At 36.4% G+C, this 26,225-nt stretch overlaps 1 protein-coding gene across 1 annotated transcript in view; it reads right to left on the bottom strand.

Annotated features, from left to right (window-relative positions):
- The window catches only part of LOC150088255 (intermembrane lipid transfer protein VPS13A-like), a 3,009,916-nt gene that overhangs the window by 1,542,027 nt on the left and 1,441,664 nt on the right, over positions 1-26,225 (bottom strand). The window contains exons 39-40 of the mRNA XM_090370087.1: positions 24,071-24,176; positions 2,610-2,785 (exon numbers count right to left, since the gene is read on the bottom strand). Of these exons, the coding sequence (XP_090226213.1) occupies positions 2,610-2,785; positions 24,071-24,176 (282 nt within the window). The remainder of the gene's footprint in view (positions 1-2,609; positions 2,786-24,070; positions 24,177-26,225) is intronic.

Genomic DNA, 26,225 nt, shown 5'->3' with positions numbered 1-26,225 from the left:
GATAGCATCAGCAAAAATTCTTGCACCCTTTCTATTTAAGTGTATCCCATCCCTGTAGAAGCAATCTCTCCTGTTAACAAGTACAGTCCAGGCTGAAAAAAATTCTACCCCTTGAGCCTTGCACAATCCCTCCACGGCCGAATTGATCGACACAGCAAACAGATCTCTTCTGCAAAAACAAACTCCCTACTACTGAAAGGGTCGCTCCACCCCACAAGACCACCACAAATAAAGATACAGAACAGGACTATCTCACTGTCCTCAGAATTTAAATATCTCGGCATTATACTGGATAGAAATCTCTCATTCACTCCACACCTGACCTACCATACAAAGAAAATTTGGAACTATGCTGTTCTAGTAAATAAAATTTCACAACAACACTGGGGCCTGAAAAAGCGTGCCCTCTCTTTTTACTATGGAGCTGTCTTTGTGCCTATTATCAGCTACGGATCAGGGGTCTGGTTTCACAGAGCTAATATGGCTGTAAACAGGTGGAAACTATAGACAATGCAATGTAACATCCTTCTTACCATTACAAGGTGTGTTGCACCATCAGCACCCATGCTATGCAGGTGCTGGCTGGTGCACTTCCGATGGACTTGGAGGTTGTCAGTCTTTACAGTCTTTCCAAGGAGAGATTTGCCACGTGCATTGGATTCACAAGTGATCCTGCCAACAATACCAAGGCAGAGTAAAAGCAGCTGAGACAACACTTAATGCAGACTTGGCAGTCAAGATGGACTAATTCTACTAAAGGAAGTATCACTTAAAAAACACCCTGAAATTTCCAGAACCTACCCAGAGTCACTTTCATGGTTCTCTCCAGGCCTGTCTCATTCCTACTTACTGGCCATGGATCACTCAAAGGAAAACTGGAAGCAATGGGTATCATTGAAGACCCCCTGTGCCATTGCAGCTCCCCTGAAAATTGGGACCATATTATGTATGATTGTGAAATCCACAAGGATATAATATACACTCTTCTCACAAGGATACACTAACTTCCAAAAAACCTTGAGCAACAAGTACTGGAAAACAAAGAAAACTATATAGCTTTCATCTGCTTCACCCAGGATCTGTTCAAGAAGCAGAGAACCCTGTTTAGGACATAAACTTTTAAAAATTGAACGATCACTGGATCTAAAAATCATTTGGACTAGACTCAAAGAAAATAACCTGGACTTGACTGTACCTGCCAAATGGCGACCTAAGCAGTGCTCCTTTGCACTGCCACTTATGTTCCCTTTCTCCTTCCCCTTTGTTCGCCTGATGGAGACATCTCCATCTCATCTGAGGATACCTTTGCTGTCGTCCTCAAGGCTCATCTGATCTCCCTCTTTTCTCCTCCTAAACTATATCCTCATTTTCCTACTCTCTCTCTTTTTTTTTTTTTTTTTTTTTTTTTTTTTCGTGGTCTCTATCAGGAAGCTCAGGCAATTCTAGCATAGATCAGCCAGAGATGTATATGGTATATACAGTATATGATGCAGCTGTGGGAAATCACCAGAGGCACCCCCAACCCAAACAATATGCCACTATGTATAAGGCAGTGGTCAGGCCACATCTTGCGTACTACAGGGCTGGAGGCCCTATTTTAAGAAGGATGCAGTGCTGCTGGAGTAGGTACAGAGAAGGGCAATGAGATTGGTGAGGAGAACAAAGAGGTACTCTTACAAAGAAAGGCTTCAGTTCTGCAAATTGCGGCATCTAGAAACTAGGCACCTGCAGGGCAATCTTATTGTGGTGTTTAAGACTTTAAATGGATTGAGCAAGCTTAATGCTGATGGGATTCTTCCTCTTGCTCAGACTACTATGCACACGAGAGAGCTTAAATTAAAACTGAGGAAGGATAGTTGCAGAACAGATGTGTGAAAGCCTTTAGCTAATGGGTGGTTGACTGTTGGAAGAAACTTCCTTTATGTGTGATGCTGTGGAAGTGGATAGCTTAAATAATTCAAGGAAGAACTGGACAAACTATTGGAGGGGTGGATAAGTGAAACATGTGGGCATGTTTTACTAATACCAACTAATACTAATTCTCCAACCAGCACAGAGGCCACTAGTGCTGATTGGAGAAATAAGGAAAAATTCCTAAAATGCATTATTTTAGGAAGCCTCTCTGTTAAAAATAGAGGTCATTCTGAGATAATTCAATGGACAGACAATCAATTCTGGTAACTTGCCCTAAAAACTAGGGCTGTCTTCTAACCTATATGTAGAGTTAGCTATATATATATATAAAATGTACTTACTGTTTCAATTTTCAGAAAATACTCATACAGCTGGCTAATAACAAGAGTAATTAAGAACTTATTGAAAATATTAGGCAATAATAAGAACTGTATTGACATTTGAAATGTTTTCACTAATTTTTACTTGTAATTATCAAATAAATTAATAAATATCCACTAAACACATTCTTTCCAAATAAGCAAAAACAATTAGGTGAATATCAAAACAGGGAATATAAAAGGAAACTGTGAATACATTAAAAATGAACAGAAACCTTTGGAAATCAAATCAGAACTATGACCACGGATATTAAAATCTTAGGTAGATATTAATATTTTTATAATAATATATTACATTTTACATAACTGTCTCACCTGCTTAGACCAATCGTGTAATTCTGCCTCAAGAGATATCTTTGCGTACAAAACTGGAAATTGTCTTGTACCATCTGCTAATTCAAAAAATACCTTGAGCTCAGGAACGGAGATTGTAAAACTTTCTTGAGGATTGGAGATTGTATATGATGGTCTCATGCAAATCAAGGAATCGCCTAAATACAACAACAAAAAAAAAAAACATATATAATGAAAATCAGTAATAAAATGAATGCTTACAACAACATACTAAAGACAATCTGAAATAGGTCAAGAACTCTTCAGAGGATAGCATTCCTCTACAGCAATAAATTTATCCAACAGCCATTCCAGTTAGCTGCTGTATTTATAATCAAACCATTGTGGAAATGATTATTTTCTAAATAAAATGGAAAATGCGCCCAAAAATCAGCAAATTTACTTCTTGGATTGGCCCATAACAGTTCATTACAGCTGATTTTCATTTCACCATAACAGTTCATTACATCTGATTGTACAGACTGTAAATTTGACTCCCATGGACCATAATTTTTCACTGTGCTCCAACAACATGGAGAAATTTGTCATGTTCCTTAGCAAAGAAGTTAGCAACTCATTGATAGGAAGCAGTGTATTATTCAGTTAATGCATTTCACAATTTGTAATTAAGGAGATTGAGATAAAGATATACTAAAGCTGCTAATCAGTGAATGTTTTCTGAAAGTTTAGTTTGTCATTTTAAAATGATCAGAATTTCATGAATGGACTAGTATATCTTTCCACTTGTTTTTTATTTTTTACTTTCTTTTTTTTCATTCCAAAATATGCTGTAGGTAGTAAGGTATGGTTTGAGAGGGTAATTTATTAATTTAATTTTTACTATACTTCTCCATTGTACAGTATAATATGGCACCGGAAATCTGTAAAATTCCAAGATCACACCTATGCTAGATGTGAGAAGTTCAATCATAATTAATATTATAAAAGAGATGTAATCAAAGAGTTTAGGGGACTTAATTTCTATCTTGAAATTGCAGGTTATGACGTGTCACAATATGGTCTATCTATGACTCTTCTGTCTAATTATCTGCAGACTGACTGCAGATAATCTGACAGGAAACATCTGATTAGCTGCAGTCAATCTGAATTTGAATAGAAGGTGTTTTTTATGTACTGCTTCATTTTAAAATCAGTGAATTTATTGAGCATTGAAATTCCATTAAATATTGACTCAAACTTAGGAACAAGAACAACAGAAATCCAAAAAAAAATTAAAAACAGTTTTTGGAAAAGATGCTGTGTGTGGGTTGAAAGCTGGTCTGTGATTTGCAAAATTTAAAAAAACCACTTGTCATTTGAAAATTATCCTTGCTCTGGCCAACCATTCAATCACTTATAATTGTGATATAATCAGGGTAATAAAGGTTGCTGCTTTAAATATCTGTAAAGGTGCTAGAGAAATTTATATTTATTATGGAATATGTTAATGAACTTTAACTTTATTGTTCAAGGATTAGGCCTAAATGGATGTCAGATGAACTAATGAGACATGTGATAGAGAAAAAAAATGTGTGGGATACATATAAATTAACAGGTAACACAGAAGCCTAGGCAGATATAAGCTAGTCTGTAATCAAGTCACAAAGGACGTTAAGTAGACAAAGGCAATTGACGAGAATCTTTGGCAAAGGATGCAAAGAAAAACAGCAAACAGCTTTTTACTTATGTAAACTCTGGAAGGAAGGGGATGAATCTGATTGGTCCACTTGTTATCGATGGTTCAACTATTGATAGTCCCGTTCAGGTAGCTAGCAAACTGAATGAGTATTTTGCATCTACATTTACACACAAACAGTTATTCAGAGAGGGGAATGCCAGAGGTGTATTAAACACTGGCAGTGAGCTGAATGATTCTGTAATAACTGGGAGCAAAGTGGAGCAGAAACTGTTGAACATAAACATAAGAAAGGGGGGGGGGAATCCTTATCAGTGGAGCACAAACTGAGAATGACAAAGAACGCAATGGATTGATACCATAAAGAAGGACAGTGGGCTGAATTTACAAGAACTTAAGGAAGCCTTTAAAATCAAACAATTGTGGAAAAAGTCTGCCTACAGAATCTCCAAAGATGGATCCGACTGAATGGCTAAACAACAACAACAACCAGACGGGTCCAACATGATCATTTTTGCAACTTTTGTGCATTGCTGCTACAATCTCTAATTCTAACTACTGCATCATCTCTCCTCCTCCTCCTCTATGGAATGAACATTTTATGGGTTTCGGTGAGTAATTAGCTAAAAAAATATAATCAGGAAACATGTGAGAGCTATTGAAAGGGTTGTTCCCTGCAACCTTTCTTGTAATAATTTTTGTGTACAGCTTGGTGCATTGTTTTTTTTTTTTTTTTTTATAAAATGACTCAATCTTCTGATATTAGAATGTTTTTAATAAGAAATATTGCTGTATACATGTTGCAGCTCATGAGTTCTGCAAGCAGTACACTAAACAGAATTCTACACAGAAAAAAAGTGAACATTTAATTTTGAAATATTGTACACTTAATGATTTTTTGCACTGAAAAATGGATGTGACTATTTGTTTCATGTTAATATTTAATGACTGTAAATCTTTTCCTATTCATTTTCAGCAGAATTAATAAAAGTTTTGCAAATTTCTGCTTTATATGCATAATATATAAGCAGAAATATATGCATTATTTTGAAATTTCATACTCTTAATGGTGTTTTACACTAAAAATGGAAATGACTTTTAGTTAAGTGCTTATATTTTATGATTACAAATTTTTACATTTTCAGCAGAAGTAATATTCTTTTTTAAAAATAATATGTCAAAAAAACAGCATTTTTTTAAAATATTTAAAGTTTTTAATAAAATTTTTTATTAAAAATTAAAATGTTACCAAAAATTAAAATGTTACCAAAAATGAATATTGCAATCATTTTAGAAACGATGATATACTGGTATACTGAAAGCAAAATTTTTAAAAAAATAAAATAAATAAAATAAAAAACAAAATTGGGCACCTGTCAAATCATGTGTGACCCCCTACAGCAACTTTTTTTGGGTCCAACCTCTACCTCTACCAAAGCCTATCTGTTTTTGAAGTCATGTTCAATGGCAAGTGCATGATGTTAAAATCACCAATAGTTTGTGATATAATTTTGATACCCCTACATATGTATATGTATATATATATGTATGTCCAACACACACACACATATATATATATTGTAGGTAGAACATGTTAACGAGTTTTATGTAAAAATTAAAACTGATGAATATGTGGTATACCCTGGGAGCGATATATGTTGCGAAATAAAGGGGTGTGAAATGAACAGGAAAATAAAACGATAAGATTTGCGCCAATTAAATCAATACCAAATAAATTTTAAGATTTTGAAAAAACGTGAAAGATTTTGAAAAAACGTGAAAGATTTTGATTGAACGATCAAGGTGGATATAACATTGCAGTGTCTTTCATAATTTTTTTTGTCATCATCAGAAGTCATCCACCAAAATAATGAAAAAGACAGCAATGCTCTTACTTCTGTTTCCAACATGCTCTGTATGCATAGGTACTGTGTGAAAAGACACTTGGTAATTTACAAATTTAATTTTAAAATTTAAAAATTTTGAATATAATTATAGAGGTGTTGCATACAGATCATGGATGACCTTACAGAAGTAAGTGAGAAAAGTAAAGCCTAGTAATGGTAAGTCCTTGTCTTATGGTATATACTGTTTTTCTTACTTTTGGCTTTACTTTTCTGGCATTATAGCCTTAGTAGCTAATGTGCCAATAAAACCAAAGCTTTACTTTTCTCACTTACTTCTGTAAGGTCATCCATGATCTGTATGCAAAACCTCTATAATTAAATTCAAAATTTTAAAATTTTAAAATTAAATTTGTAAATTACCAAGTGTCTTTTCACACAGTACCTATGCATACAGAGCATGTCGGAGACAGAAGTAAGAGCATTGCTGTCTTTTTTATTATTTTGGTGGATGACCTCTGATGATGACACAAAAATTATGAAAGACACTGCAATGTTATTTCCACCTTGATCATTCATTCAAAATCTTTCAAGTTTTTTCAAAATCTTTCACGTTTTTCAAAATCATAAAATTTTTTCAAAATCTTAAAATTTATTTGGTAATAAATTTGGTGCAAATCTTATCGTTTTATTTTCCTGTTCATTTCACACCCCTTTATTTCACAACATATATTGCTCCCAGGGTACACAGTATATTCATCAGTTTTAATTTTTACATAAAGCTCGTTAACATGTTCTACCTAAAATATTTTTTATATACATGTACACATTATGGCTGTAGGGTAATTTCTGCTATAGCAGTGTCACTGATCCATAAGTAATGTTATTGTAATTCAGACTTATCTAATTTTAAACTTAATTTTCCTCCCATATCATTATTCTTGACTATATATATATATATATATATATATATACAGTTGGACCTAAATATATAATATAATCAATCGTTCACATTAAAAAATTCATTTTAATGTGAACGATCCTTTTCAACAATAAAAAATACTGTAATTCAACATTCAGAAATACAAAAAAGATGATAAATCAGAAATAGGTGGGAATGAATAAATTTTCTAAAATTTTAAAACAATTAATTTATTAATACGCACATATTAAGAAATGACTACTTACATAATGTGAACAATATATTAGCACAATCTTAAGAATTATTTCATAAAATATTTGGTTATTTTTTGTTGTATACTGGATTTTACTAATTAAGATAGTAAAAGTGATAAAGCTCAATATGTCCTACTAATGTTATTATTATAAACTATAAAAAGAAACCTCATACCTTTATGTAGGAACAGAATTCAGAATATCAAGTAGTTGATAGGTTTAAGTATAAAACAATGGTGGGTATCATTCACAAAAAACATTTTACTTCTTGTGAGCATGGAGTGTATCCGAGTAAGTTTGGTTCCTTATAACAAGTTCAGACACAATTTTATGATTTTGGATATTTTAACCAATGTTTTTTAAGGATAAATCCGACAATTGTTTTCAGTTCTCATTGTTCATATGCAATATTGGTTTTGGTTTTTAGGGGTTGGCTGTAGACTTCTGCAGGCTTTTCCTGATGTGTTATGTTGGGGATGAGAATTGAATACATGACAATCTTTTAATAAGTATTTATTTATATAATTTTAATGTAATTTTCGTAATTGATTTTATTTAATATTAAATATGGGACATTTATTCGTATAATTATATAATCACATAATCCTTCCAATGTGAGTGTTGAGAGAATTCTGTTTCTACATAAAGGTATGAGGTTTCCTTTTATAGTTTATAATACTGGATTTTACTGTACATCATTCATAAAAATATTTGCATTTGTTTAAATATTCAAATATATTTTCTGGCACATTTTCTTCTCAATGAAGGCCTCGACGCAAACTTTTAAATGCCAAAATTTTATGTTTGGAAGGTTTAATATTGCTCTCATTGCCTTCTTGCCCTAATTTTCATCCAACACATCATTGATATTGTCACTAGTTCTTTGAATACTCTCCAAAATGTGGAATTAATTTCTCCACCGATCAAACTTCTTGCTTGGAGTTCTTCCCAAGATTGCTCAATTACTTGTAGTAATTCGTCCCTCTCATTGCTGTTAACTGTTTTTAGCAAAACCTGCTTTTGCAAAATAATTCTTAATCTTTGTTTCCATCACATCTTGACTCCACACTTTCACCAACTCTGATATGCACATCCACAAATCTATAACAGAATCTATAGGTTTGTTGATTTCTATTCTCAGTATAATTTTTTTCTGTATGCACCTTCAGTAGTGCATTTTCAAATTCTTGATAATGCCTTGGTCCATTGGCTGTAGTTTAGATGAGGTATTCATAAGGAAGAAAACAAGCTTCACACTTGTAAGTTTTGAAATTACTGAGTGAAGGTAGGTAGGGCAGTTGTCAAAAATCAAAGTGATTTTTCTGTTTTCTTTTGTCATCTTTCTATCGAAATTTAAAATCCACTGTTCAAAAATTTCACTTGCCATCTGAGATTTTTTGGTGTAGTTGCAGTCCAACTCTAACAACTTTACTCCTTTAAAATATCAGGGTTGTTTACTTTTTCCTATTACCGAAAGCTTAAATTTTTCATTACCAGCCATATTTGCACCAATCAAGACTGTAATTCTCTCCTTACAATTTTACCTCCTAAACGTTTATCATCTTTAAAAATCAGTGTCTTGTTCGCAAACATTTAAAAAATAGACCTGTTTCATCAATGGTGAATATGTTTTTGGGCTCATAGTCCACCATAATTTTGTTTCGAAACTGTTTCTTTCCAATGGGTACACTCTTCTTCAATTACAACTCCATTATCAACAGAAATAACTTTTTTGAGTAAGCCACGGCACTTTTTAAATTTGTCCAGCCAACCAGAAATGGCTTGGAATGTTTTATGCCCCAGAAAAGATGCATACGCCATAGATTTTTCTTTTATTGATGGCCCTGATATCAGCATGTTTTGGTCTCAAATCAACTGCACCCACTTAAAAGCGGTTTAATCAGACAACTTCATACAGGCATAATTTTGCACACTTGGTTTTTCAGAATGGCTGACACAGTGCTGGCAGGGATACCAAATTTTAAAGTGATTTCTTTTTTTTCTAATGTCCTGATCTACTCTATTAAGCACTTTCACTTTTTCCACTACACTCAAAAATTTCCTCTTAGACATTGTAAGGTTACTCACATACGGCTAAAACAAAACTGATTTAAGGACCACGTACCATGTAAACGTAGACAGGTGAAATTTAGTGAAAGTGTGGATGACCCATTTCTGCGAAACAATAGATGAACCTCTGGGATAAAGGAAAATCACTCTCTCCTAATTCTCTAATAGGGTTCTTACAGTAGAAAACAGGATGACCAGAGTTAATGCCCACATCGTGAATAAGTGTTAATCTTTGCCAATGGTTGTGGACACAAAGATAGCAGTTGAGTAGAGTAGGGTAGAGATGGTTGTGTAGATTTTATGGGCACCACTAAATTGTGGAATGTTTTAGATTTTAATTCATAATCCTCTTAGCTCTTAATTTGTGCTTCCTACAGCATCAGCTCTATTGACTTAAGGCCAGTGTGTGTGAACAGTGCACACCCAGGTCTCTTGAAATCAGTTCGTTATATGGAAATTTTCTTCATTATACAGAAACAATTTTCAATGTAATGACCAAAGGGAAATCAAAAAAAATTCACTAAATAGAAAAATTTGCTATGTGAAAGTTCGTTAAAGAGAGGTCTGACTATATATATTACTCACCTTGCATGCCCATCCTTTTTAATAATTTCTCCATTAAATAACTATTTTCTATTCCAATCCTTCTTCAAATTTATTCAGATTACCAACTTCCACAGTGGAACTTTATTCAAACGATCAATTATTCTCTAACTGAAGGAAAATTTGAGCAAATCTTTAATGCAATTATATTTTTATAATTTAAATTTGTCTCTTTGTGCATAGCTTTTCAGAAAGAGTAAAGTTGCCATTTAGTTTGCACAACGCGTATAAAGCTGCAAACACTTCAATCAGGTCTCCATGAATGCTTAAGCCTAATTTACAGATGTGGCAATTTTACAGGATCAATGTTGTTCTTGGTGCCATGAGTGCCATGAGTTCTGTAAATCTTCTGCTCCCCCAATTAATCATGTAGCTCCTTTTTGACACCAATTACAACAGACCAAATCCTTGCTAAAATGAGGTGGTTTCTAAGCCTGCATGCAGTATTCAAGTAAGGTCTTATACAACAGAATAATTTTCTCTTATCCTTGCTTGCATAATTTCTTGATTTCATCATTGAGACACCCCATGAATGACCTAGCAGCAAGTCTGCACTGCTCGGAGAACTTTAAGTTGGGCTGCAATTCCTGTAGGAAATTGCACAGTCCAAGTTAAAGTGGTGTTGTTGTTGTTGGAGGTTTTACGGCGCAACAGCAGCTAAAGCCATTATGCGCAAAACTCCTAGAGTTACCAGGTGTCATTAAAAGTGAGATGTGTATTTCTGAAATTTAAACACTATATTCTGTCATAGCATTTTATCTTTTTTTAGAAAAGTGAACACTGCATCAATGTCAGACCTGTTATCTAAAATTTTTTGCAAAGTAGGTATGATTTGGGCTGCGTGGATTGATAAGAAGATGGCTTGCCGTACTCCATTATAGAGAGGGCAGTCAACTATGATATGCTGGACTGTTACTTGAGCATGGCAGTTCGGACAGAATTGTTGTTATGTTATTATTTGGTTTTTAGGAGCATTAGCAGCTAAGGCCATATTGCTCTGGGGATATGTGGTGGTCATTCCCTGACCTTTCCGCATCCTCCATATTTGGTGGCTCACGGGCTCGAACCCCAGTCTAATCAAGAAGCGTGTGCTTCTTGATTAGACTGGGGTTAGAGTACTGGGATTAGAGTGCGCACTGCTGCTCCTGCCCACCTGGCTATGGAGGCGCCTGTTCGGACAGAAAGGCAGATATGAGGAAAAAAGAAGATAAAAGGGAGTAAGGTGTGTCCTATTCAAAGTCTTGCAAGCGTGACTTCTTCCTTTCAGTTCGAGCGGATGCTAGATGGCCAAGATTGGAGATCTGGTTTAATCTGAAGGAGTTTGTTGCCTTCTTGGTTTTGCCAGATGGTTTGCCAGTGATCCATACTTCGCCTTATTATAAGATTTTTATAGTCAGTGAAAGGGATTTTGAAAGAAGCATCATCAACTGGTTCCACAATAGATTTCACTGCATGGTCAGCACTCTCATTGCCAAGTTTGCCAAATGGCTAGTGATCCAACAAAATTTTACTACTTTCATGTCCTTAGCTAGGTCAGTCAGCAAGTTATTAACATTACCAAGTAGGTAGTTGTGATGTTTTCTTGGTTGCTGTAAAGTGAGATGGGCACTGAGGCAGTCAGTAAAAATAACACTATGGGTAAACTGATACAATTTTATAGTTTCCAGGGCCATTTATGCAGCATGTAGTTCAGCATAAAGATGCTGCATTCTAAAGGTAACTGAATGGAGATTGTGAACAATGAAAGAACAACAGCAGCACTGACGTGATGGTCATATCTGGAGACATCAGTGTATATATCTGGGGATAAGATTCATATTTTTAAATTAGAAATTTGTTAAGCTGTTTTATATTCTGAGGAGAAGAGTACTTTGCTCTCATTCTTGCAGGGATATATCATATGCTGCAGGACAGAGAGCCTATGGAGGAGCAGCGGAACTAGTGGTGGCTATTTTAGAAAGGTCTAGCTGCCAATTATCAAGTAATGAGCAAAGACGTATGCTAGTAGGTTAATTTATTGATGGATAAGGGCATACAGGCTCTCCCAATCTGGAGTAAATAGATGTTTTCACGCTGTATGCAGGGATTGACTTTTGATTTTGACAGCATAATTTAACATAATTTAACATAAAATTTGCCTTCATAGAGACAGTGGAAGTCCAGTCCTATTCACCACAGTGGCCTGCAATGCGCAGGCCACTGTGGTGAATAGGGTCCAAAAACCTTAAGATGCGGGTCTAGCAGAGTGGTAAACTGGAGATCCATAGTCTAATCTTGATCTTATGACAGCGTGATATATAGCTTGAAGAAGCATATGATGGTCAGCACCCCATGATGTAGCTGATAATACTCTCAATATGCTTAATTCCTTGAAACAGGTGGACTTAAGTTGTTTGATATGGTCTATAAATGTCAATTTTTTATCTAAGGTTACACCAAGAAATCAGATAATAGACACAAGAAGTATGTCATAGTTATCCAGCTTCAGAACTGGATCATGATGGAGATTACGCCTTCTACAGAAGTGAACTGCGACAGATTTTTCAGGTGATATGCGAAAACCGTTATCCGCAGCTGATATCGTAATCCTGTTAAGAGCACCTTGAAGTTGTCTCTTGATCATTCTCATGTTTTGGGAGTGACAAGATATATTAAAGTCATCTGCATATAAAGTAATAAAAACAGTGGGTAGAATGATCTTTGATACCGAGCTGATTTTTATAACGAATAGTGTGGCACTTAAAACTGAACACTGTGGAACACCTTCTTCTTGGACGAAGTTACGAGAGAGGGTGGACTGAATGCACACCTGGAAGGACTGCTGCTTTAGAAAGTTCTGTATGAATTTTGACATATTGCTCCTGAAACCTAAAGTGTAGAGATAACGAAGTTTACCATATCGCCAAGTTATGACAAAGGCTTTCTCGATGTCTAAATAAACTATAGTCAGATGTTCCTGCTTTACGAAAGCATTGCGAATCTGGGTTTCCATTTGAGTCAAGAGGTCTAAAGTTGATCTACTTGTATGAAATGCGTATTTGATGAACTGATAAGTTATATTTGTTCAGCAACCAACCAGGTGAAATGAGAGTTTACCATTTTTTACATTATTTTGCCCATACAGCTGGTGAGGGCAATAGGCCGGTAATGGTGTGGATTCATTGAGTCTTTGCCAGGTTTTAATAATGCTATGACATGTGCATGTCTCCAGGTATCGAGGAAAGAATTTTCTGTAAAAATTCGGTTATACAGAAGAAGTAAGACATGAAGCAATTCTTTGCTCAGCTCTTTTAACATGGAATAGTGAACTCCATCAGGTCCAGCAGCACTAGGTCTTGAGCTGTTAACAGCAAGCTATATTTCAATTATAGTAAAGGGCCAGTTGTATTATTGATGGTGGTTAGTGCCAAAATTTAACATCTGTTTTTCAGTAAGGGACTTTAATTTCTGGAATTCTGGTGAGTACAAGGATATGCCAAAGGTTTGAGAAAAAGACTCTCCGAGTGTGTTTAGCTATGTCCTGAAGCAGTGAAACGTCATTACCATTTACATTTAGTATTGATAGGCATGGAGGAGGATATTTGTTATACATTTTTCTAATATTTTTCCCAATTGTTTGTGTTTTAGTGGTCCTCGTAATTTTGAAAGTGAAACGTTTCCATTACTCTCTTTTGCTTGACCGCTGAATGCGCCTAGCATTAGCTCTGCCTTTTTTAAACTGGACTAGATTGGCAGTGGTAGGATTCTTGCAAAAGTTATCCCAGGCATTATTTTTCTCTCATTTGGCTTGGTCGCATTTGTTGTTCCACCAGGGTTTTGGTCTAATTCGCTGACTTATGGAAACCCTTGGTATTGCTACTTCTGTGGCCTGTAATATTTGGTTTGTTATGTAATCAATAGCATCATTTATTGACACATTAGAAAGAACTGTTTTTTCTAGGATTGCTAGCTGCCTATATTTTTCCCAATCAGCTTTTGCAAAGTTCCAGTTGGCTGTCTGATTATGGCAGGGTGGTAAATTTGCTTCTATATGACAGATTATTGGGTAGTGGTCACTATGCAATAAACTATCAAGAGCAGATCATTCAAACAGTGGAAAAAGGGCTGGTGAGCATATGGAGAGGTCAACTGCTGAGCTTGACCCAGAAAGCAGGTGAAAATAAGTGGGTAATCCAGTATTCAGTGGTGTCAGATTTAATTTATCAAGAAACTTTTCTAATATTTTTCCCCATTTATCATGTATCTTATCACCCCATAAAGGATTATGTGCATTAGAATCCCCCATGATGCAAAAATGGGAGGGGGGGAGCTGAGATACAAGAGGTTTCAAGATCACTGTACAAGATGTCTTGGTTGGGGGGAAGATATAGAGAGACAATGGTAAGAGCAAAATAAAAGGATATTCCAGTTGCTACTGCTTCAAGATTTGTTTGTAGCATTAATGGTCGGGAAAGGATATTGGAGCTGACTACAATTGCAACCCTTCCATGAGCCGAAATGGTTACATGAGAAACTCAATCTTTTCTGTAGGTAACATGATGTTTAAGGAGGTAGTAACAGAAGCGATTAAGTTAGTTTCTTGAAGGCAAAAGGCAACTGGGTTATATTAAAGAAGGAGATCCCGAATGTCATCAAGGTTACTGTGATATCCTATACAATTCCACTGAAGGAGGTGGGCATTATTTGGATGTAGTGAGATCCGCAGTTTCTGTCCGAGGAGCTATTGGCATATGGTGAACAGATTTTCGTTTTGGAAAGTATGGTCTTCCTGTCCCCATCTCTTCCTCTGGGAAGAGGTAGAGAGCTGGTTCTTCATGGTCAGTGTTTCCTTCCATTTCTACTGAGTCAATTTTAGTAGAATCATCACTTTTTGAGTATTGTGAGTTATTATTAGTATGCAGAACAGTGATTGGTGTATTAATCACCCTGCTTGTCATCACATAATGTCTCTAAAAAAATGCAAGAATTTCTGGTGAAGGTAAAGGAAGCCAACACGAGAACGACAAGAAATGTCGGATAACTTACATGGAAAATTAATTTCCCGATACGGCACTCTAACGCTACTCGCTCACTCGGTAAACAGACGGTAGGTGTTATCGGTCTGGAGCAAAGTCGAGAATGATATATTTATTGGTACAGGTAGGCATGGTAAACGATGTGCTGATTGATGCGTGAACACAACACGCTATAACATTGGGTTAGTATCATTTTAGAAGCACTAATGGTAACTTGCCCTAATGAATGCTTTCCATAATGGTGAAAAAAGGTCAGGTTACCTCCACTTGAATCCCATGGGAGCTCGAATCCCTTCAGAAGTGGAAGGGGTAACCTAACAATTTTTCTTTAGAATCATGTGGACTAGCACATAAATTGTTTATTAACAAGCTATTATTTTTTTATTACTGTACTTTTATTTTTAAAGACACTCGTGCGGATACACATGTATCATAACGTCAATCAACACCTATTCACTACATATATATATATATATATATATATATATATAGAATCTTTCTTTCTTTTCTTACATTATTTCCTAACCTAACGTTTAAGGTTAGGTCACTAAATATAAGGAAACCATTTCTATTATTTTGTAACCTGACCTTAACCATTTAAGGTCAGGTTATGAAATATAATGGAAAATAAAGAGACCTTTTCCTATTTTTGTAATCAAACCTAAATCAACAGTATACAGGAATACCTCACACAGTCTGGTTTTGAACAGAGTGGGTTTTGCTATAGCGCGGTTTACAAATTGAAAAAAAATTAACTGCGTTAAGCACCAATACATTTGATATGTATGTATTATAATGCCAGCACGTAGGCCAATGTGTTATGGATTCAAGGCCACACTGACTGTTGTCACAACTGTGTTATGGATTCAAGGCCACACTGACTGTTGTCACAACTCCCATTATATAGAGACTCTGCTAGCTTTGATAGATTAGCAAACACTCTAGAGACTGAGCGGTGAGGTAGTTGATTGTGCATAAGCTGTACAAATATTTTTCGCTGTGTATTTTTATTAAAGATTATTTTTTAAAAATGTTTACACCTTTATACGCAAATATGAGTGGAAAGAAGAAATGTAATGGCACCGAGTGTTCTTCTAGATCCAAACATCGAACGAGGTATGAAAGTAAGGCAGACGTTGAAAAATGACATTCGATGTTATAAAGAGATGTATGCAGATAAAAAGAAGAAAAAAACTGTGCGAACTAAGCTGAGCAAAATAAAAATACAATACATACTTCACTTATATTCTTTTGGTATGTACATACTGCAATAAAAATCATTTGTACTGTATTTACTAGTATTTTTCATTTTTATCATTTTAATTTCTTTTTTTGCAAGAATTTCGTGTGCATCAATTTATAGTAAACAAACAACTATATATTTTTCAACTCGACCCATATAATCAAATTGATGGAACACATTACATTAAAATACATACTAATAATACTTCGATCAGTGCAGTTTTGCATAGCGCGGTATTTTTTTGGCACAAATTAACCACGCTATGCGAGGTATTCCTGTAGTAAAAACACTCACGAACTCCAAAAATCTGCTTTTAATAATGAGAAAAAAACATAATGAAGAACATAAAAATGAACAGAATGAAACTTTTATTAATTTAGTTTTCATCAAAAAATCAACCAATGTTTTATTTTCCCTACAAATTTCTTCCATCTTTAAGATTCATCGCTACTATTACCTGTTTACCGTTCATTACGAAACATTATGCACCGTTCTTTCCTCATAAATACACATTATAATGCCAACCAATGACTACACAATAGCTTGTCCTCTGTAATGCCTGCCACCAATAATTTCCTCGTTTGCCACACCTACCTGTCAATCAATATATCCTTCTTGATTTCAGCTCCAGACTGATAACACCTACCGTCTGTTTACCGAGCGAGCAGTGCTAGAGTCTGATGTCGGGAAACTAATTTTCCGCGTAAGTTATCTGACATTTCTCGTCATTCTTGTGTTGTCTTTCTTTACCTTAGCCAGATTTCTTATAAAAGAAAGACCAAAATATCTAAAACAACTTAGTTTAAATGATATATTTCAGAAACTGGCTTCCAAGGTAAACTCTACAAGCACATGTACAGCATCTATGCCTGAATCCCGGCCTGCAACTTCTGGTGATCTATCCCATTAACTACACCTTCCCAAAACTGTCAAGACATTTCTGAAGATATTTCTTCTGATGATGCCATGTAATCGATATGAATCAACTCAGCTCAATAAATATTCATATTTTATTTTCTTGTATTTCTTCTTTTGATTTTTGTGCATTTTAGGCCTCGCTACCCGGATTCCGGAAAAACAACCCTATCCAGCAATCCTGAGGTTACTGGGTAGCTGGATAAATGGTCCCACACCTGCGTGCGCACACGCGCGCGCACACACACACACACACACACACACACACACACACACACACACACACACACACACACACACACACACACACACACACACACAAATATTATGCTATAAAATTAGGTTATGTATTATTTTATAAAGTTATATTGCTTATTACACTATAAAATATACAATTTATAGATTTTATATAGCCATATGATATTAATTATATACACCATGTAAGAATTACACAGGAGATTACATTTACATAATTCTGTATGGCCACAGATATATAAGAATAAGTTTGAATACAATAACAACAAAATTCTCTACTTTGGATTTTATTATTTTGTAAATTATTCAACCAAGTAAGAATGATATGTCGCCAGTTCAATCAGATGAATCATATGTGTAATGTTATTACTTCCATTCAGATAAATGGAAGTAATAACATTACACATATAATGTGAAATTCACCTAAATTTGAAAAAAAAAAAAAAAAATCCAAATTATTATTTTACCAGTATAAGAATCATTTTTCTAGAATCATTTATAAGGGCTTGCTCTCATATCCATATTTGTAATTTTTTGTTGTACAAATGTTCACAGGCTAATTTGCATAAGTGCATGATGTAAAACCTAGAACAACTTACAAGGAAAAAATCCTCCTCCCTTCACCTCAGGCTAGCTAACTACAGCCTCAACTGAAAAAGATTTTAAGATACACCTTCGCTCACTGATGGGATCAAACCCAGCTCTTCCAGGTGAGCGGGAGATGATTTTGTGCTGACTTTACAAATTTGAAGCACAGAAATATCAAAATACAATAAAGTTCAAACAATAAATATGAATCTACTTAGCAGAGAACTGCAATTGCAGTTTATGCTAATGCATGTGCACTGCTTTAAATCCTTCAAAAAAAAAAAAATAAATTCTAACCATGACTTCTGCCATAATCCAGATGATCCCCTCCCAGATAATCATCATTAGCATTACTATTTAGTATTAGCAATTGCCACATGGTGCAGGGAAGCCTATGGCTTATGCTGCACTAGGCTGAAAAAAAAAAAAAAAAATGATAAAAAAATTAATAAAAGAACAGGAAATAAACAACCTATGTGTTTCCCTCCTCCCATAGGTAATTATCCAGCTGACCTTTGGATTTCCCCAAACTGTCAGCCTCTACCCATGTAGGTAACTTATTCCAGTAATTTATAACTCGCTGACTAAAATAAAACTTTCTGCAATCCAGTCTAAACATCTCCCCCACCCCTTAACTTGAATTTATGGCCCCTAGTTCTAGAATCATTTATAACAGTAAAAATTTCGTCTTCATTTATTTTATATATGCCTCTCAGAGCCTTAAACACCTCAACCAAGTCTCCTATAAGATGCCTAGTTTCCAAGCTCTGTAACCCACATATCCAAAGTCTTTCCTCATATGGATGCCCTTTTGCCAATGATACTAGGCAAGTTACCTGTCTTTAGACCCTTCAAGGAGCTCAATGAATTTCTTTGGGTGCAGGTTCCATACTTGGATGCAGTATTACAAGTGTGGTCTAACAATAGCCTTATATAATGGCAAACATACCAGGGTATGTCTGCCAGGGGCAAAGGTTGATGACGTTGTAGAGCGAATATCATCTTTTAAGGGCACAAAAGGTGATATAGTTGTACACGTTGGCACTAATGATATTAAGAGTAGGAGACCGGCAGAATTACTTAACAAATACAGGTCACTGGTGAACAAAAGCCGAGAATTAGGGTTGAATTTGAAAGTGTCTGCAATTCTGCCCAGACACGATAGGAGGGAGTATATGATGAGAGCCTTGTCGATCAATTCGGCCCTGGAAAGATTGTGCAAGGCTCAAGGGGTAGAATTTTTTTCAGCCTGGACTGTACTTGTTAACAGGAGAGATTGCTTCTACAGGGATGGGATACACTTAAATAGAAAGGGTGCAAGAATATTTGCTGATGCTATCGAGGCAGTGTTAGGTGTGTCGGAAAACTGCTAGCTTGGGGGGAGACAAAGACCAATAGATTGACAGTAGCCACTGGCAGAGGTGAAAGACATTCTTGCACTGCTTCTATTAGAATGAGCAGAAGCCTGAAAAACAAGATGCTTGATATTTCAGAGACTGCTAGGAGCCATTGCGGTACAAGTAAACACATGGGTTGTGTTAGGGTAGCTAAGAATAGAAACAGGTGCAGGTATACTTGAGTGTACACCAATGCTAGGAGTTTAGTAAACAAATTTGATGAATTTGAGGTATTGCTCAAAACATCAAAGGCAGATATTGTTGGGATATCACAGACGTGGTGTCACACAGATATAAGGGAAGCAGAACTGCAATTTGGGGAGTACAATGTCTACAGAAAGGATAGACAGGATAGGAAGGGGGGAGGGGTTATGCTATTAGTTAAGAAACACATAAAAACCAAGGAAGTGAAGCCAGTCGACATTGCTGGACAGTGCAGTGTTGAGTCAGTTTGGTGTGACATAAGCATTGGGAGATCAAAATTGAGAGTAGGAGTGTGCTATAGGCCTAATGACTCTGATGAGTATAATAAGAAACTGTACAGGGAAATAGAGTGGGCCAGTAAATCAGAGAGTCTTATAATGGGATATTTTAATTTCCCAGTTATTGAGTGGAATTTGGGGGCTGGTCACTCACACATAGCAGGGCTTTTGTGGATTTATTGGATGATTGTTTTCTACATCAGCATGTTCGGGAGGCAACTAGAGGGAGTAATACTCTTGATTTGAATATCAGCAGTGATTCTTCATGGATTAAGAATCTGCAGATAAATGAACCACTAGGTGGCAGTGATTATAAATTAACCACTAGGTGGCTGAAGTGGGATTTACTCAAAGATGTAACTACCATTAGGGGTAAAGGGAAGGGTTATTGCTTCCGTAAAGGCGACTACGATGGACTGAGACAGTATTTAAATTCTATACAGTGGGACCAACTGATGATGTTACCAACAGCAAATTCAAAATGGTGGGAAGCATTCAAAGAACTTATCTTGGAAGCTACTAGGCTTTACATACCAACTAAGAAATATTGTTCAAGGTTTAGGCCAAAATGGATGTCAGATGAACTAATGAGGCATATGGCAGAGAAGAAAAATGCATGGGATACATACAAATTAACACGTGACACAGAAGCCTATGATAGATATAAGTTGATATGCAACCAAGTTACAAAGGAGGTTAGGCAGGCAAAAGCAGATTACGAGAAATCCTTAGGAAGGGATGCAAAGAAAAACAGCAAAGAGTTCTTTACTTATGTAAACTCTAGAAGGAAGGGGATGAATCAGATTGGTCCACTTGATATTGATGGGTCAACTGTTGATGATCCTGCTCAGGTAGCTAACAAACTAAATGAATATTTTGCATCGACATTCACACATGACGAGTTATTCAGCGAGGGGAATGCCAGAGGTGTATTCAACTCTAGCAGTAAGCTACAGAATCTTGAAATAACTAGGAGTAAGGTGGAGGAGAAATTGTTGAAGATAAACACAAGAAAGGAACCCGGGGTGGATGGGATCTATCAGTTATATTAAAGGAGGCAGCAAAGGAAGTAAGCAAACCCTTAGCCATAATTATGAGAGCTTCCTTGGACTCAGGGGAGGTACCCATAAACTGGAAAAGTGTAAATGTGCAAATGTGACCCCAATTCACAAAGGAGGATCAAAGGCTGACACAAGTAATTATAGACCTGTGAGCTTAACTTCTGTTCCAAGAAAATTAATGGAGGCACTGGTTAAAGAAGCACTGCAGGATCATTTAGAAAAGACTTCAATTACAGCTCGGACACAGCATGGTTTTGTTAAGGGAAAGTCTTGCCTGACCAATTTGATTGGATACTATGATGCAGTCACAAAAGAACTGGATGCAGGGAATAGCTTTGATATTATATACTTGGATCTTAGAAAGGCTTTTGATACTGTTGCACATGGAAGACTGCTACACAAATTGGAGCAGTGTGACATTGGAGGCAAATTGCTGCTATGGATAAAGGGGTGGTTGAGGGGGAGAAGACAGAGAGTGGTAATCAATGGACACTGCTCATCGTGGACTAATGTTATTAGTGGAGTCCCTCAGGGCTCAGTGTTGGATCCATTATTGTTTTCTGTATTTATAAATGATATTGATGATGGTATATCAAGTTTAATGTCCAAGTTTGGAGACGATACAAAGGTTGGCAGGGTTGTCAAGGACACTACGCTGCTGCAACGGATCTGGAAAAGTTGAGCAGATGGGCTGAGAGGTGGCAAATGAAGTTTAACATTGACAAATGTAAAGTACTACACATGGGAAACAGCAACCCCAGAGCAACATATCAACTCTGTGGTACTACACTGACAGTGGTACAGAATGAAAGGGACTTGGGGGTGGTTGTGCAGGCGGATATGAAGTTCTCTGAGCAGTGCAGACAGGCTGCAAGAGTAGCTCATGGAGTATTGTCAATGATATACAGGAATTTTTCCAGCAGGGATAAGGAGGTGATTATTCCCTTGTATAAGGCAATGGTCAGGCCACACCTAGAGTACTGTATACAGGTCTGGAGGCCTCATTTCAAGAAGGATGTAGAGCTGCTGGAACGAGTACAGAGAAGGGCAACAAGATTAGTGAATGGAACAAAGGGGTGCTCTTACGAAGAAAGGCTTAAGTTTTGCAAATTACAGTGTCTGGAGACTAGGCACCAGGGAGGTGATCTGATAGAGGTGTATAAAGTCTTGAATGGTTTGAGCATACTCAATGCTGATGGGATTCTTCCTCTAGCTCAGAATAATCACCTGAGAGGGCATAAATTCAAATTGAGGAAAGACAGATGTAGGATAGACGTGCGGAAATTTGCCTTTAGCCAGTGGGTGGTTGGTTGGTGGAACAGACTTCCATCCGTTGTCGTGGAGGTTGATAGCCTAAATAAGTTTAAGGCTCAGCTGGACAGGTATTTTGAACGAACAGAGGGGTGAAGTGGAAGTGGGTTTTTTTTTTTTTTTTGGCTGCTGCTGCATAAGCTTGCTTTCTTGCATCAAATGCCTGTACTAATGCTAATGGGATTATCACGTCCTTACCTCTACTAGCAAATGTTCAATAACTCATCGATAGGATACCATGGGCCTTCCTTGCAACTTGTAGACAAGTTGCACGGAAGACCCATGCAACATGGAAGACATGAAGTTCTCAGAGAACTTCATGTCTGACCGTATCATAACACCCAAGTCCCTCTCCTCCACTACTGGCTTTATTTCAACACGAAGTGTGTAAGTTATTTTGGGGTTACTGTTCCCCAGGTGTAATACCTTACACTTTGCTGGATTAAAGCATAGCTGCCATTTCTCTGACCATCCCTAGGTCTATCTAGGTCAATCTGAAGACGCTCCACTTGGTGGTGATCATTAACTACTCTACCAACCTTTACATTATCTGCAAATTTAGACATCACGCCCTCTACCTCATTCATCGATGTTATTTATGAAAATCAAAAACAACTGTGGTCCTAATACTGATTCTTGGAGAACCCCACTTCTTACAATAACCCAATGTGAGGAATAACCATTTATCAGAACCCTCTGCCACCTGCCCTGAAGCCATTGTGCTATCTATCTAAGGATTTTCCCTGTGATTCCACAACCTGTTCCAGCTTATAAAGTAACCACACATGTGGGACTGAGTCAAAAGCTTTGCTGAAATCCAAATAAACGATTTGAAATTATTCCCTAAATCCAGCTCTTGAGTGACCCTGTCAAAAAAGCTAACCGATTAGTTAAACATGATTTTCCCCTTACAAAACCATGCAAAGTATCCTTCAGAATTCCATTTCTATCTAAATGATCCTGAATTCTATCCTTGGTCCCAAGGGTGGAATTCAGGATCATTTAGATATTTCATTTAGATCATTCATTGCACCCTTGATCATTGCCTCCATGATTTTCCCTACTACTGAAGTTAGATGGACCGGTCAGTAATTTCCCACTTCACCCTCAGAACAGCCCTTATGTATTGGAGATACACCAGAATTTTTTTAATCCAACAGAAACACTCCCACATCCAGTGATGCACTCATAATTAGCCTCAATGGTTCAATGCACTCACTTGCCACCTATAGGGTATATGCCATCAATGCCAGGAGCCTTACTGGCCTGTAGACATGAAACTTTTTTTCCTTAAATAATCACCTGAAATTTCAATATCATTAATTACATATCTTTTGACTTCACTCCCATAATTTCTCTTTGACATAAAGAGTTTTTCTTCTGTAAATATTGATGCAAAGTAACTGTTGAGTTCATCAGCAACTTCAGCTGGGGTAACTAATACTATCCAACGTCCATTACATAAGACTCTTATCTGGTTTGTCCTTTGCTTCTTTTCATTTATATATGTGAAGAATTCCTTATCCCCAAAACTCTTTGTCTCGTTTGTCTCTTTGTATATATATATATATATATATATATATATATATATATATATATATATATATATATATATATATATATAGAGAGAGAGAGAGAGAGAGAGAGAGAGAGAGAGAGAGCAGTATTATTAAAGAGCAGTATTGCAGTATACGTAATATATATTATTAAAGAGCAGTATCACATTATTGCATATAATGCAATACTGCTCTCTCTCTCTCGCTCTCTTTCTTTCTTTCCCCCATCCTCCAGTCCCACTTGTCTTTTTAACTTTTATTTAAATATATAACTACCTATGAAAGTTTTACCTGTCCTCATAATCCATTTATTTGGAGTGACCTTTTTTGGTGACCATAAATCTTCTATTTCTTTGAACATGTACCGAAATTCAGATGTTTCTTTAGATGTTCCTTCCTAAAAAAAACAATTTATATACAAATGGAGCAAATATTATTAATCTAAACTGCATGCAAGAATTTAAAATCAAAAAACAACAAATCTATAATTAAATGCACTGTGGCACATACAAATGCATCATATTTAAAAGCCAGTACCTTCATTACAGTTGAAGGTACAGTACTTAATATTATATATATTAAATAGCATTTATTATAAAGAGGGCTGCTAGCTACTTTAGTGTCAGAGGCATCCCCTACAATTTAATACTGCATCCTCTACAATTTAAATCTCTACAATTCTATTGGAATGAGCAGCAGCCTGGAAAACAAGATGCAGAATATTTCAGAGACTGCTGGGAGCCATTGCGGTACAAGTAAGCACATGGGTTGTGTTAGGGTAGCTAAAAATAAGAACAGGTGCATGTATACTTACGTGCACACTAATGCTAGGAGTTTGGTAAATAAATTTGATGAATTTGAGGTATTGCTCAAAACATCAAAGGCAGATATTGTTGTGATACCAGGGACGTAATGTCACACAGATATAAGGAATGCAGAACTGGAATTTGGGGAGTACAATGAGTACAGAAAGGATAGACAGGATAGGAAGGGAGGAGGGGTTATGCTATTAGTTAAGAAACACATAAAATCCAAGGAAGTGAAGCCAGTTGACATCGCTGGACAGTTCAGTGTCGAGTCAGTTTAGTGTGACATAAGCATTGGGAGATCAAAATTGAGAATAGGAGTGTGCTATAGGCCTAATGACTCTGAAGAGTATAATAAGAAACTGTACAGGGAAATAGAGTGGGCCAGTAAATCAGGGAGTCGTATAACGGGGGATTTTAATTTCCCAGATATTGACTAGAATTTGTGGGTTGGTCACTCAAACACTAGCAAGGCTTTTGTGGATTTATTGGATGATTGTTTTCTACATCAGCATGTTCAGGAGGCAACTAGAGGGAGTACTAGTCTTGATCTGATTATCAGTAGTGATTCTTCAGCATACTGTGATCACTGCCTAATGACTTTGACTAAATCCCACTTCAGCACCTAATGACAGGTGCTGAAGTGGGATTTACTCAAAGAGGTAACTACCATTAGGGGTAAAGGGAAGGGTTTTTCCTTTCGCAGAGGCGACTACGATGGTCTGAGAGAGTATTTAAATTGTATAAAGTGGGACCAACTGATGATGTTACCAACAGCAAATTCAAAATGGGAAGAATTCAAAGAACTTATCTTGGAAGCTACTAGGCTTTACATACCAACTAAGAAATATTTTTCAAGGTTTAGCCCAAAATGGGTGTCAGATGAACTAATGAGACATATGGCAGAGAAGAAAAATGCATGGGATACATATAAATTAATGGGTGACATGGAAGCCTATGATAGATATAAGCTGGTCTGTCACCAAGTCACAAAGGAGATTAGGCAGGCAAAGGCAGATTATGAGAAATCCTTGGCAAAGGATGCAAAGAAAAACAGAAAAGAGTTCTTTACTTATGTAAACTCTAGAAGGAAAGGGATGAATCAGATTGGTCCACTGGATATTGATGGTTCAGCAGTTGAGGATCCTGCTCAGGTGGCAAAATGAGTATTTTGCATCTACATTCCACATGAGGAGTTATTCAGGAAGGGGAATGCCAGAGGTGAAGTAAATTCTGGCAGTGAGCTAGATGATTTTGTAACTGAGAGGAAAGTGGAGCAGAAATTGTTGAATATAAACACAAGAAAGGCACCTTGGGTGGATGAGATCTATCCAGTTATATCAAAGGAGGCAGCAAAGGAAGTAAGCAAACCCTTAGCCATAATTATGAGAGCTTCTTTGGACTCAGGGGAGGTACCCAAGGACTGGAGATGTGCAAATGTGACCCCAATTCACAAAGGAGGATCAAAGGCTGACACAAGTAATTATAGACCTGTGAGTTTAACTTCTGTTCCAGGAAAATTAATGGAGGCAATTAAAGACGCACTGCAGGATCATCTAGACAAGACTTCAGTTATAGCTCGGACACAGTATGGTTTTGTTAAGGGAAAGTCTTGCCTGCCCAATTTGATTGGATACTAT

This window comes from Mastigoproctus giganteus, chromosome 3 (assembly GCF_048544385.1).
Source record: "Mastigoproctus giganteus isolate SK-2022 chromosome 3, ASM4854438v1, whole genome shotgun sequence".
NCBI classification, from domain to species: domain Eukaryota; kingdom Metazoa; phylum Arthropoda; class Arachnida; order Uropygi; family Thelyphonidae; genus Mastigoproctus; species Mastigoproctus giganteus.
Note: the sequence above shows the minus strand (reverse complement) of the source record. Positions and strands in the feature narration are given on the sequence as shown.